At 33.2% G+C, this 15,221-nt stretch overlaps 1 protein-coding gene across 1 annotated transcript in view; it reads left to right on the top strand.

Annotated features, from left to right (window-relative positions):
* The window catches only part of PPP3CB (protein phosphatase 3 catalytic subunit beta), a 50,367-nt gene that overhangs the window by 31,829 nt on the left and 3,317 nt on the right, over nt 1-15,221 (top strand). The window contains 3 exon segments of the mRNA XM_004473807.4: nt 3,257-3,334; nt 9,883-9,964; nt 10,702-10,799. Coding sequence (XP_004473864.2) covers nt 3,257-3,334; nt 9,883-9,964; nt 10,702-10,799 — 258 coding nt within the window.

Below are 15,221 nucleotides of genomic sequence, written 5' to 3'. Positions count from 1 at the left end.
CCCCCAGAAGAAATCCTGTACCCGTTAGCAATCACTCCCTACTTTCCCCCAATGCTTTCACCTTTTGCTGCTCCCTAACCCATCAGCCACTAATCTGCTTTTTGTCTTCATAGATTTGCCTACTTCTGGACATTTTGTATAAGTGGAATCATACACTATGTGGTCTTTAGTAGCTGACTTCTTTCATTTAGCATAATGTCTTCAAGATTCATCCATGTTGTAGCATAAATCAGTACTTAATTACTTTCATGGCTGAATAGTATTTTACTATGTAGATACATCACATTTTGTTTATCCAAAGTTGATGGACTTTTGGGTTGTTTTCACACTTTTTGGCTATTGTAAATAATGCTGCTGTGAATATTCATGTACAAGTTTTTGCATGGACATATGTTTTCATTTTTCTTGGGCGTAGATCCAGAAGTGAAATTGCTGGTAACAAAAGTTTAACCTTTTGTGGAACTGCCAGTCTTTTCCAAAATGGCTACACTATTTTACATTCCAATCAGCAATATAGAAGGATTGTAATTTCTCCGTTTCCTTGGCAACACTTGTGATTATCGTTGTTTCTTATTATAACTGTCCAAATGGGAGGTAGGTGGTTTCTTATTGTGGGTTTTTTGTTTTTTAAGGAGGTACCAGAGAATGAACCCAAAACCTCGTACATGGGAAGCAGGCACTCAGTCACCTGAGCTACATCTGCTCCCTAATGAGAGTTGTTTTTTTCGTCCGTTTGTTTGTTTGTTTGTTTGTTTGTTTAGGTGGTACCTGGGATCAATTCCAGGACCTTGTACATGGAAAGCAGGCACTCAGTCACCTGAGCTACATCTGCTCCCCTTATTATGGTTTTGATTTGCATTTCCCTGATGACAAATGAGCATATTTTCATGTCCTTATTGTCCATTTGTTTATCTTCTTTGGAAAAATATTTATATCCTTTGCCCATTTTTAAAAAATGAATTCTTTTTTTATTATTGAATTGTAAGAGTTTGTTATATATTCTTTTTTTTGTTGTTAAAGATTTATTTCTCTTTCCCTGCCTCATTGTTTATGCTCACTTTCTGCTGTCTGTTCATCTTCTCTTTGGGAGGCACTGGGAACTGAACTCCCTATCTCCCATATGAAAGGGAGGCACCCAATCACTTGAGCCACCTCTGCTCCCTGCTTGTTGTGTCTCTCATTGTTTCCTCACTTTGTTTCTTTGTTGAGTCATCTCACTGTGTCATCTTGTTGTGTCAGCTTGCCGAGTCAGCCTATAGTGTAAGCTTACTGTCTTGCTTGTCTTCTTTAAGAAGCATGGGAGCTGAACCTGGAACCTCCCTTGTGTAGGCGGGTGCCCAACTGCATGAGCCACATCCATTTCCCTGTTATTTAGTCTTGGTACAAGTCCTGTCTCATTTCAGATATGATTCTCAAATATTTTCTCTCATTGTGTTGGTTGTCTTTTCACTTTCTTGATGGTGTCCTTTGAAGTACAAATGTTTTAAATTTTGATAAAGTCCAATTTATTTATTATTTATTTTTTTGTGCTTTTGATGTCATTTTAAAGAAACCATTACCTAATCCAAGTTCAGGAAGATTTAAGCCAATATATTCTTCTAAGAGTTTTACAGTTTTCATTCTTACATTAAGGTCTTTGATGCGTTTTTGAGTTAATTTTTGTATATGCTGTGAGGTGAGGAGCCACCTGCTTTCTTTTGCATATTGATATCTAGTTCTACCACCATTTGTTGAAAAGACTGTTCTTTCCCCATTGAATTGTTTTGGTACCCTTGTTAAAAGTCAATTGATCATAAACGTTAGGCTTTATTTCTGGACTTTGAATTACATTTTATTGATCTGTATGTCTACTTCATACTTTTTCTAACTTCTGTTTTGAATGCCTTATCTAAAGGGGCAGTTAATCTCCTACTTCATGATTTCCTCTGATATGTCAAAGCCTTCCCTGACTTGCTAGTTATTTTCATACTTTTGCATACCTCCAACATAGTGCTTATCACTATTTTGTGTTTGGTTAACATATATATATGTGTGTGTGTGTATATATATATATACACACACATACACACATACATACCCTTTAGTAGCTAGTTAGTAAGCTTTTTGAAGTAGACTGTTCCTTTCATATCTCAATCCCAGAGCCTAGCACAGCAAATGGCATATGGTTCATTATAGGAGGAAGGATAGTTTTTGTAGGAGCAGTGGTGAATTTTGTTTTGGATTTATTCATTTCTAGGTTTTGTCAGAACATTTAGGTGTTAATATTCAATAGGCACTTTTATTAATTGAAATTTGCTTATACCTTCTTATTTACTCATTTTTCAGATATTTTTGGGTACCTATCTTGTGTCATGCACTGTGCTAAACTGTGAGGATACAGTGGTACAAAACAATGCCTTATACTTACAAAGCTTGCATTCTAGTAGGGGAAACAGACAATCTACAGTTTGACACAGTTGGCAATAAAAACAGCAAGGAAATCTGGAACATTAAGGAGAGGTCAAGACTGGAGATACATATTTTGGAATCATCTCCAAAGAGGATATTTGAAATAGTGGATGGAATCTCCAAGAGATTGAGCATGTAAAAAGAACAGGACTAAAGAGAATTTTGTGAATATCTAAATTTTGGGATCAGGAAGAAGGAGTCCTAGAGAAGATGAGAGATAAATAATGGTCTAAGAGGTGGGAGAACCAGAGGAGTACCATTCTGGAAACCAAGGGAGGAGAGAAGGGGACATATACATATATTTATCAAGGAGAATTAAGCCTAAGAAAAAGCCATGGATTTCAGTCGTTAGATATGTCATTAGTAATCTCTAGAAATAAGTTTTAGGGGAGTTACTGATATCTTTAAAAGATTGAGTTCTGAGACTTTTTTGAAATGGTGGAATTGTACCATGATTTTTTTTTCCTTCTTCCTAATGCTAGGCAATAGTTAGACCTGTATCCATGAATGAAAATTTGAAATGTGTATATTCAGATGTTACTCAGATCTGTTTTTATCTCTCTGGGACTTTTTTTTCCCTGAGAGACCTGAAATTTTATTCCATAAAGAATATCTTTCTCTCAGTCTTGGTATTCATTTAATTTCCTTCATTTTGAAAGCCTTTTATACTTTAATTCTGTCATTTCTGATATCAGAATGTGTCAGTCCGCTTGGGTTAAAAATTATTTGACCATTAAATGAATAGTTACTATATATGCATATAGACAGTTGTATATGATCAACTAACGTAACTTTTTTTTTTTAATAGTCACAGAAATGTTGGTAAATGTTCTGAGTATTTGCTCTGATGATGAACTAATGACTGAAGGTGAAGACCAGTTTGATGGTATGATTATTCATTTTACTATTTTTTACTATGAAATGGTATCTCTTAATTATTCAGCCTGAGTTTACATTGTTTTGCACAAAACAGTCATTCCTCTCAAATGGCTATGCTATTTGATAAGTGACAAGTCACTTTTTCAGATATTCTTTAAGGTCTAAAAATAATTGTAGTGATTTTATTTTTTTAATGGAGGTATGGGGAAGAAGATGAATTTTGAGAGGAAATTTGGAAGCAAGAAGAGAAGGAAAGGAAAAAAGAACAGAAGGAAAGGAAAATTGATAGGTTTACTAAAGGGTTGTGATACTTCATGACTATTGATACTGCCTAGAGAAGGGGGGATAAAGTGTATTTTGTTTGGTTCACTGTTCTTACTGCATTAGAAACATACCTATATCCCCAGTGTTGCTTTAACTTCTTCCTTCCAAAAACCAAAGCAATCTGTTCCCACCTTATGAGTGGTTGTTCTAAAAGATCACTGTTAATTTAGTTTGGGTTTCAGAAAGCGCTTTTTCCATGGAAACAAGGTTATACATGGTTTTTAATTCTTATGTAAGCCAACAAACCTGTGTACCTAATAAACATTTTTGGTAGAAATTAATATCGTAGAAACAAAATTCCTTTTATTTATGTTTTGAAATTTTTATTTATATCTTTTCAATTTAAATTTGTATTTAAAATTTAAATCAACTAAACAAACAAAAAGCAAACCAATTATAAGCTTAAAAGCCTTTTTTTCCTTCCATATTTCCCTCTCATATTTGTTTTAGTATAATTTTTATAGTTGTAATTAGTATATACATATTTCCATGTGTTAAACATGGTAAGATTTAATAGCTTACATATTTCTAAGTATGTTAATAGACCATAATTTTCATAGATACTCTCATACATTATTTGGCTTTTGGATTGTTTTAAATTATCCTTATTATGAGTAGCAGTCCAATAAACATCTTTGTACAATAGATATGCTTTCCTTGGAATAAATTTCTAGAAGAGAATTTTAGAGTTAAAGGAAGAATATGATTTATTTGAGCAATGAATTACCAGCTTGCTTTCCAGAAGAATTGGATCAATATGAAGTACCTTTAGTAATGCAACTGTAGCCCCTTTCTCCACAGGCCTGCCTCTTTGGCATTTGTCTTTTTTTCTTATTTTGCATTTGAGTAAATTACAGTTGATTGAATTTACATTTTTTTGATTCCCAGTGATGCTAAGTGAAAAATTACTCTCTACTTTTCCTACTGTGTAAGCTGTCCATCTCAATTAACCAGTTATCAAGTAAATTCTGAGGAAAATTTATATAGAAATTTCTCTACTTACACTGTAATAAGTCCATTTGTTTAAAGTACAAAGTGACCATGTACAAGTAATTCCTATTGCAATATGTTGGTGGCAGGCAGAGATGTGCTTTTATGCTGGCTTATGGTTGTGTTAATAACCAAAATATTTATATTTTGGTTTGGATAATAAGCTTTAATGAGAAATATTTATTTTTTCTTATTTTGAGTCTCCCTTTGATGTTTATGTAGAAATTTTTTGTTTTACCATATTTCATCATATCTGTCTTTTCCATAAAATTTTAAATAGTTTTAATTAAATATTTCTTTTCCCTGTTCTGCTACCACTTTTTTTTATTAAAAGAGATCTAAGTTCAGATTCTGGCATCCCATGATGACTCCATGGCCTCAGGCAAGTTACTTAGTTTCCAGGCCACTGTTTCCTCATCTTCAAAATGGGGATAATAATACCTACCTCATTGAGTATTGAGGTATTGAGATAATGACTAAAATAATTTTTTTACATGGCCTGCTTATTTTTTCAGATGATATTTTCTGTTAAATAGTAGGAGTTTTAATTGGTATTGCATTAAATCTACATCTAAATCTAGGGAGTGTTTCTTTGTGTTGTTGTTTTTAAATGTCATTTAGGCCTAATGAAGACCAAGATCTTTTGCTCTTTGGAAAAAGTCTGTTAATACTAAGTTAAATTAACACTCCAATACTTCGTATTCTTATTAGTATTATAACTGGTATCTCCATTAATATATTTTCCAATGCTGTATAAATGGCTATGTTATATATTTTTGGGTTTATCTTATGTCCAACAAATTGGATGAGAAGAATTATTTCCTATGGTAATTTCTAATATATTTTCCTTATTACCTCTTTAAATAATAACATGTCATTTGCATAAGACTGATATTGTTATTTATTTTCTACCTGGTATTTTACCTTTATTTGTTTTTAGTTTTTAGAAGTTATTATGAATATTGCCAATGATGTGTTAAATCAGAGTGGTTATATGTAATGTTTTAGTCCTCTTCCTATAATAAAAAATGAAATTTCCTTATTAAATCTAATTATAGTACTTGGTTTTAGATACCTATGATTTATATTAAAATGAATGCCAAGTCATTGTTTTGGATTCATTCAAGAAAAAATATAAAATTTTATTATATTTTTCTGAGAAGATCTTATGTATCTATTCAGTATTCTTCCCATCAGTATGATAACTTATGCTTGTTTATCCATTTATGATGTCCTTCTTGCTTTCCAGGGATGAAATCAAATTTATCATAAAAAAGTGTGTAGTTTAGTGAAAAGGATCATTGATTTAAGTGTCTTGGCACTATCATTACACTAGCTGTGTAATTTTGGGAAAGTCCCCAAACTTCTACAACTGCTCTCATCCCTAACTGAGGGAATAGAGAGGATGAAAATTCTTTCCCACTATTAAGTAACTTTTAAATTATCAAGCATCATTTATGGCAATATTTCTGTGGAAACATAACACTGAGTTCTAACTTTGAAGACTAGAAACATATTTTCCCTCCCTGCCAACATGGCAGGTGCATTAGTCCTCATTTCCGTACCGTTTCATTACCAAATATTAGGAGCAGGGACTCCAGGAACTCTTAAAGAACATGAGTCTGGGAGTTTGCATGTTGGAAGCGAGTGGTTTGGGAGGGGAAGAACATCAAGGGATCAGAAGAAAGAAAAGATTAGTTTAGATACTAAGGTTAGGATGGGGTAAGAAAAAGAGCTAACTGAAGCTAGGTTTATTTTCCCTCCTTATTCATACTTCCTTGTTTAGCTCTGTCCCTATTTTCTCTTTTCCTTTCACTATGATAACATAACTCCTTCCCTTTTTCCTACTTAGTAGTTGGAACTATCCTATGAAATAGCCTGAGGGAAAATCTAACTTTAGAAACAAAGTTTGGGGGCGAGTTTCTGTGGAGGCAGAATAAGGGTGGGATGAAGAGGAGGGCTTAGTTTTTCTCTGGGAAATGGGAGAGAGCAGGATTGGAGACTTTCCAGTAGCAGGAAGGAAAGAATACGAGACTGGGTAAAGGAATAAGACTCAATTTACTTCTGAGTGATAATACTTTGTTTAATGTATGTGTGGGATTGTCTTTAAAGGCAAAAATTTGCATGAACAGATTGCATGTATAAATGCACATAAGCGTCTTTTAGAAATGTTAATCATAAAATAATTTTTGAATGCTTTCTGGGATATTTAGAATGCATACTACTATTTCTTTCAGATTTTTATTATTCGTTTTGAGTTTAGTAAATGAAATGTAATTATATATGTTATAGTTTTACTAAACTAAATCTTTGCATTTCCTTTAATGGAATCAAGTATCTCAGCATTAGAATGGAGGCTATAAAAAGCTCAAATGAAGCCATCTTTGTTGCTCACTCTTAGAGCTGTTACTTGCTTGAAACAATCTGTTGGTATTTCTGCAAAAAGATGTTTCCCAAACTCCCAGATTGCATTGGGAACAGAAAGCACTTATTATTGTTCCTGAGTTTATGCAAAAGTTCTACAATTCAGATTCAAGAAATCATGTCCTCTTGTTATTATGCTGTGTGGGAGGCTTAGCTTTTCCTTTATTGGGAGTGGGTGAGGTTTTCCACTGAGGTAGTTTATAAAGTTACCTACATTTCTCTGTGTATACTTCAGATTTTGCAGATGTTGGTGTCGTTGAAGAACCACATGAGCTTTTATCTCATTTGTGTCATTACCTTTCACTTAACATACTTCCATGGGTGACACATTTCCTTAGGGGTAGCAATATAAATGTTCAAGTGTTGTTAGCATAGTCTTTTATCAGTCTTATGTGTTTTCATGTGTTTTTTTCTGTCCCTAATTATGTCTCCTTTCATCAAATATTACAGTCATTCTGTCCATAATTTCTTCTATACATATATCTTTGAAAGATCTTTTTTTAGTGCTCTACTCAGTGGCATCCCTCTTTTATTCGCCAGATTCTACAGTACTACATTTTTCAATTTTTCAAATATGAGGGCCTTCATTTTTCTCCCTTTCCTTCTACATTCATTCTTCAGTACCACTGCCAAGTTAAATCTCTATCTTTTTATTTGTCTCAACCACCTTTTCTCCATCATTCACTTCCTTTTTTCTGGACTCTCCATCTGAAGAACGGCTCATATATGGCAATAAAAAAGGTACAGACCAGACAGAGTAACATTGTTTTGAAATATGACTTCATAAGTTATCCTCATGTCCATGTAAGTTAGCATATTCATTGAATAATACTTATGCAGAGTCCTTTTGGGTCTTGTGCAAATTTAGTTTAAATTTTAACTGAATTAGTATTTGGTGTTTTCAGAAGTCATATTCCAAGATATCTGTCTTTCTGTGCATGGAAATATTTTTCCCTCTTTTTCATTCCTCTTGTTTTTAAATTTCATTCTTTTGCTTATTTGTAATGTTTTGTACTTTTCCCTGCATGAATAGGGGTGTTTGATTGTCTGTCTTATTCCCAAAGTAATTTTACTGTGGACATTTACTTTAATATTATGCATGATGTGTTTGTAGACTGATTAAAAATCCTGATTTGTACAGTGTTTTTATATTCCAGTGAATTTTTTCATTTGAAATCAGTAGTTTACATATTATTTGGTTTTCAGATATTTAAGTAAAGACTGAAAATATGAATGTTCCTTGTTACAGCCATCCTCCCCATCCCCCTACTCCTCACCCCCAGTCTAGCTATTTTTAAAATTCTGTCAGTTGAAAAACAATACGTCTATATTAATTAATTAGAAGAGAATCAGATTTACCATGTGTTCTTGGTCAAGTTACTTAATAAACTTCTTTTCTATACAATGAGAAGATTGAACTATGTAATATTCCTCTTCAGATTTTTATATTTTATGATTTTGAGGTTTTCAGTAATTTTTTTTTTCATCTTAATTATATGTGTAGAGCCATGGTACTCATACAATACTGGACTTATAAAAGCTGTAGCTTCAGTGCTCATATTACTCTTTGGAGCATCATCAACATGGTTGTGGAGCCTGTTTTTTCTAAAATATATCTTTTGTTTTCATTTTGAAATTGGACTTCTTTTTCTGTTTTCTTGTGGTAAGGTCCAGCCATCATCTTAGTTTTTAATTATATGTATTTGTGGACTGCGTGAATTTTAAATAAGATGCTCTATCCCAGAAGACATGGTTGTTCAGACCTTTGTATACCTAAGGTCCCTTCTGGCCTAAAGTCTTTAGCCTTTCCTTAACCTTCTTCTCAACCATGGTGCTCCCATATGTCTGTTTTCATCATGTTGAAGCACAGCTCTAAGGAACCACACTCTTGGGGCCAGAGTGATTCTAGTAGCTATATAAGAGATAACAGGACTGAGATTATTGTTCTTTCTAGAGGTCAAGGGAAGGAAGAGATAACCTTTAACCTTTAAGTCTTTCTTCAGCCAAGGATACAGCTATTGTGGTATATATTCTTCTGTGTCAGTGATAGGCAGAACAGCTAACCCTTGAGAGATGAAGCCATAGTGATCCTTTAGCTGTGTTTCTTAGGGAGTCTTTTCATTGCTTACTCCCTTTGTGTCATACACAAATGTACATATAAGCTTGTTTAGGGATGTAAGAACTTGTATATGCTTGCATGACCTTAAAGAAGGACATCAAGTCCACAAAGTTGAGATGTGCATTGTATTCAGATGTTGGTATGGTCTTTAGTTAGGGGTCACCTGCACAGTAGTCCCTTCAGACCATTATTTTTAGGCCAGCATAGAGCAAGGAAGCTGATGCTCTAATAATATGATGAGATATTTCCAGCCTGCATGTCAAAGGCTTTTATGGAAGTTAAACAGAAAACTATGGGGCTATTTCTAGTCTTCTCTTAGTCTATATGCCATAGGCTCCCATGAGAATTAAACAAAGACAGTAAAATTGTTACCTATAATTTTTTTGTCCTTTGGTTTGTAATGCAGGTTGGGCTGAAGTTTCTTCCCATTACTGTTTTACTTATCAGACATTGGTATGATAGTTATAAAAGTTGTGGATTACTTTTCATTTTTATCTGTATCAGAGCCAGTATTAGACCAGTGCTGAGCTAAACACTGAGGGAGGGAGAAGCTCTTCAGCATGAGTTTTAGTCTTCTCCATGTGAGCTGATGGCAGGGGGCTTGGTGTTGGTGCAGATGAGCGTGGAATAGGCTAATAGAATAATACAAGTGTGGATGCCCTAAACTTGAGCCTTTCTTTCTGTCCCTTTGAAAGTAGGTTCAGCTGCAGCCCGGAAGGAAATCATAAGAAACAAAATTCGAGCAATTGGCAAAATGGCAAGGGTCTTCTCTGTTCTCAGGTAAAGATATATTTTTCTGATTATTTGTTTTGCAGAAATTACTATTATTGCACTTTACCAGCAGTGTCCTGCTTGACACTTGGAAGCAATATATTAGTATTCTTCCTGTAAAAAATTAATTGTACATTTATATGTCGAAGAAGGGAACAGAAGTCCCTTTGAAACTAGACTTCTTTTTTCTTTATTTTTGAAACTAGACTTTTTGATCCATGTTATTATTATTATTTTTTTCCATGTGATTATTTTTGCTTGCCTTTGATAACTCTTATTCTGTGATTAAAGCACTAGGTCTGTACCTTGAAAATTAGTACAGTATAACAGGGAGGGACTACTTTTTAGAGAACTCCTGATGAACTTGTTCATCTTACAGGAAGTACTTTTAGCTGTAGCCACAAATTGTTTTCCTGGGGTCATTTCATGATGCTCAGGTTTAAGGGTACATGTGAATGGGTCAGTCCTTAAACATTTGTTTGCAGAACTGCTTACATCAGACGTTTGGACTCTAGAGCATATGATATACCGTATTTTCTCAATTGGGAGATGCCCACTGATGAATCTAATAAAGCTTTTTAGGGATAGCAATATATGCCTCATTTCTAAGACATGCTTTCATATCTGAATATTTTAGAATATGGGAAAATGTATGTCTTGGAATTGAAAATATGGTTAATAACGGTATCTCTTTTAAACTAAGCACTTATTGAAAGTCTGGTGTTTGTTATCTCTCTCTCTTTTAGGGAGGAGAGTGAAAGTGTGCTGACACTCAAGGGCCTGACTCCCACAGGGATGTTGCCTAGTGGAGTGTTGGCTGGAGGACGTCAGACCCTGCAAAGTGGTAATGATGTTATGCAACTTGCTGTGCCTCAGATGGACTGGGGCACACCTCATTCTTTTGCTAACAATACACATAATGCATGCAGGGAATTTCTTCTACTTTTTAGTTCCTGTCTCAGCGGCTGACACAGGCAGGGTACTAAATGACAGGTAGTACCTGATCAGGGCAAAAAATTGATAGAATGGGTATTCTCTTCAGTTGAAAATAATGGTCAGTCCCTCAGCTTTTCGTGAAATGATATGGGAGCAGCTCATATCATAATGTCTGAAATATTTATTTATTTGCTTGTCTAATGCACCCTTTTCTTTTAAAAGGTCCAGTTTCAGAATGTGAATTAGGGATATTCATGTTACTAATGTGGAAATGTATTTCCATAGTTTTTTTAGTTTTTATTTTTATTTATGTAATTGTATTAGACTGTGCTTATTTTTTCACTGGGAAACTTCAAAGACTTAATTTTAGAATTAACAATCTGCTTGGGTCCCGGAATATTACTTATGCACTTCACTTTGCCAAAAGATTTGTGCAAGGTATTGTACCCTGCTAAATGATGCCAAAGTTTGTTTTCTGTGGTGTTTGTCAAATGTTCTATGTATAATTGACTGTCTGTAACATGCTGTTTCCTTCCTCTGCAGATGTAGCTTCTTTCCTAAATCTGTCTGTCTTTCTTTAGGTTAGCTGTATGTCTGTAAAATATGTTAAATTAAACAACTCTATCAGACACTTGTCTTTTGATGTAGAAGCAACTTTGTAGCACCTTGCTTTTAGGTTAGCTGTGATTGTTGCTGCACTCTGTGCATTCTGAACGTGAATGTAACATTAGATATTAAGTCATTGTTATAAAGGAGTTGAAGTTAAATCCTGTAAGTCAAAATTGAAAGGGTGTTTATTATTAAGTGTGCTTTTATTTTGCATGAAAATAAAAAGAATTATACATAAAGCATTTCTGTAATCTGGTTCATTGAATATTTTATATATATATAATATATATAAAAACATCTTTTTGCATAAATATTTGTGTAAATACTAGATAATTTTTTTGAAAGCCCATTACAGATTAAATAGAAGATGGTGATGTGACTGTTACGGACTATACACAGTAACTCCAAGTCTAGATTTTTTCCATATAGAAAGCAAAAAATGTGATGTGGGAAAACATTATGTTTTATTGTAGCTACTTTTTGACAGCCCTCCGAGGGTTTTTGCTCTATTAAAACAGGGACTAACAGATCTGAAGTCTTCCTTAGTTGTGATTAACAGTTTGATTTTGGTGTTATAATTAGTGCATTTTTAAAAGAGAAAAAAAAATTTTACTATAGATTTTTTGAATAAATTTAAATTAGATTGACTTTACAATTTCATTTTACTCAGTCCCATAATAAATGTTTTTTAATAAAAATACATTTTCCTGTAGACAAATAATTTTTACTTGTGGTATACATGTTCTATTTTTATGTTACTGTGTTGTCTGCAACTACCACTGATATGTGAAAATTTCAACTATATTCTGAAATTATAGTTTCAGAATTTCATGCTGAATGAAGTTTCTTTAGATTAAAAAATACATCTGCTCTGATTCTCTTTACCTTCTGTGCCCTTCATTTTTATTATATTATAAACTCTACAGAAATAAGCTAAAAAAATCATAAACATACATGAAAACAAAGTAAGAAGACTTTAAACATTCAATAAGGAAAAAATGTTAATAGAAAATGATGAATTTTAGTAACTTGAAAAAATGTTTTCATCCTCCCTCTTCTTTCTCAGAAAAGAAAAACAAAACCGTAAGGTTATCATACTTAAATAAATCTACACTATAGTCATTTCTTAGTTATCCTTGCCTATATTATTACCTTTTCATTATATCCACAACAAACTTTGCTTTCATATTTCACAGTTAGCACCTGCCGATTTCACATTTTGTTGACAGCTTAAACTAGTCCTCAACTTCAAAACCATCCTCAACTATAGGGAAGGTATGAAAGACAACAGCTTTGCTGAAGGGACTCTGTTCAGCAGAGTGAGTTACTGAAGGAATTGAGCTTACAGTGGGTCTAATTAAGGAAACTAGATCACTTCCTACTTCTGCTACTGATTGCTCGTCATAGTGTAGTTTGAGCATTTGTTTGATTTCCCTAGTGTAAGGTAAACTCATTTTGAATCAAATAACAAAACTCATACAAATATGACTTATGTGATTTTTTTAACCTAGCATTTTTAATTTTAGTAGATCTGTTCCCTGATGTTAGTGTGAATAATTGAGAATTAAATATTGTAAAAAGAAAGTTTTAGAATTGTCAGACTTCAAACCTATTGTTAGAAAATAAAAATTGTCTTTTCAATAACTTGAAAGTTAATTTACATATTTCTCAAGTGTTTTTTACAAACTGCACAACTCTGTTGGAGTCGGATTTGATGTTCGTATATTATTTTGCATTTCTTCATGAAAATTTGATTGGGACCTAGCCCTATAATGCTACCTTTGCCAGGACCTATATGGGAAAATATGTGGCCTTCCTTATTTTACTAATGTCAAATTCCTGTTGATATCATATACCCTGTATAGTATTAAGGAAAACAGTTTTGAGGCAGCACTGTATTCAAACTTATGAAGGCCTTGTCAAGATGCCCTATGTAATTGAAAACAAATAGGAGAGAAATAATGTCTTTCAGACAGAATTTTATAATTCTCTTGATTTCTTTCTTTCCAACTTCATGTTTAATGTTTAATTCAAATGTCCCTCTTGCAATTCTAATCATTTAAGCTGGACATGATGTGCAGTTTTGAGTGTGATATCCATGATATAATCTGGAAAGGATTTAGGAGCATTTAGAGGCCTTAGGAAAAAGAAGAGAATATAATTTAACCTAGAAAATGCTTTTACATGTAAAAGTAAAAGCCTGTAGAATGATTTCAAAAGTATATTGTCACATTTCATAATTTAAAAAATTTATTAACACACTTTTTTGAACCCTCAAATATAATAAAAATAGATACTAATTTCTAAAGTGATATAACTTGTTATTTTTATTACCATATATAAGCTATGAAATGTTTCATATAGAATGACTTCTATTATCACAAGCTCTTTAAAACGTATTCTGATAGGAATTTTATTTTTTCCCCTTTAAATTTCTAAAGTATAAAGAAAATTGTCCACAATTGGAAGAGTAGGAGTACAAGGGCTGATCAAGTAGAGGTGGGTCATTTATCCAACAGTTTTCTGTCTGGGTAAAAAATTGCAAGAGTATTTTCCAAGTGTACAGGGTTAAATTTTAAAAGTAGTGATTTGTACAATGGTTAAATAATGTGTCTGATTTGTAATATAATTCAACAGTTAAAGATAATTAACTCTTCCTTTGTTCGTTTTTTATCCTGCTTCTTTTGGGTCCCTAATTAGCTTTACTATCTTGTTAGGATCAACAGCCTTTTCTAATTTAATGTAATGTAGTTCTTTAGATTCATCAGTGTCCTTTACCATTAAAACAGCGTTGGATAAAATATCATTTCTAAAGCATGTTTACTGCTAAAAGGTCATCTCAGGAATAATTATTCTCATTGGCCTTTTTGTAGAAGAAGCCAAGTGGAAGAGACATTATTGTTACAAATATTCTGACTTTGTGCACTTTGGGTAAAGGTAGAGAATGAGCTGAGATAATATTGTCCTCTGTAATCTTAGGTCCTGGTCCTCAGTGTGAACACTTTATATTTATACAGTTTGAACCCAGAAATGAGCCAAAAAAGAATCTTTGACTACAAAATGTATGACTAAATATGCTGAAATTCTCTAAATGGACCTGTGCCAAAGTAGACCAAGAATGCACTCCTCATTTATATAACCCCTGTGTTTGTTCATGTCATGAAATAATTACAATTTATTGCCTTTAAGACCTCAATTCTATCCTTTGATTCTTCCCTAATTGATAAATGGCCTTGAAAAGATGCTTAGTGTCCAGTCATCATTTGAGAGTGTAGGCTGTAGTGCCTGAGACAGGATACTAAGTATCTTTAGCATTCACTATAAACTGAATATGATTTTTTTAGGACTAGCAGGTGTTAAAATTTTTAGGTATTTGAAATGTCTATTCAAGAATAGAAACTTCTAGTAAATAAGAGGTGCCCTTTCAGGTTTCCCACAAAGAACAGAATTACAGAACTGTTCTACTTTGACTAACTCACAGGCTTACTGCTCTTAAATTTCATTTTAGCCACACGAATTTTTGGAGCTTATACTTTGTATTATGGAATAGAAGGGACTGGAAAAGCATTGCTTACCACTTCTAGTTTATATCTTAGGGACCTAACTGGATTTAAGTATTGTTTCAGTTAGGCAAGAAAGAAAAGAATCGCCTGTTTGATTTAATACTATCTATCATTATAGCTTTAGAGAATTTCTCTTTGATTGTGATGTCTGTGATATA

Source organism: Dasypus novemcinctus, chromosome 6, assembly GCF_030445035.2.
Source record: "Dasypus novemcinctus isolate mDasNov1 chromosome 6, mDasNov1.1.hap2, whole genome shotgun sequence".
Lineage (NCBI taxonomy): Eukaryota > Metazoa > Chordata > Mammalia > Cingulata > Dasypodidae > Dasypus > Dasypus novemcinctus.
Note: the sequence above shows the minus strand (reverse complement) of the source record. Positions and strands in the feature narration are given on the sequence as shown.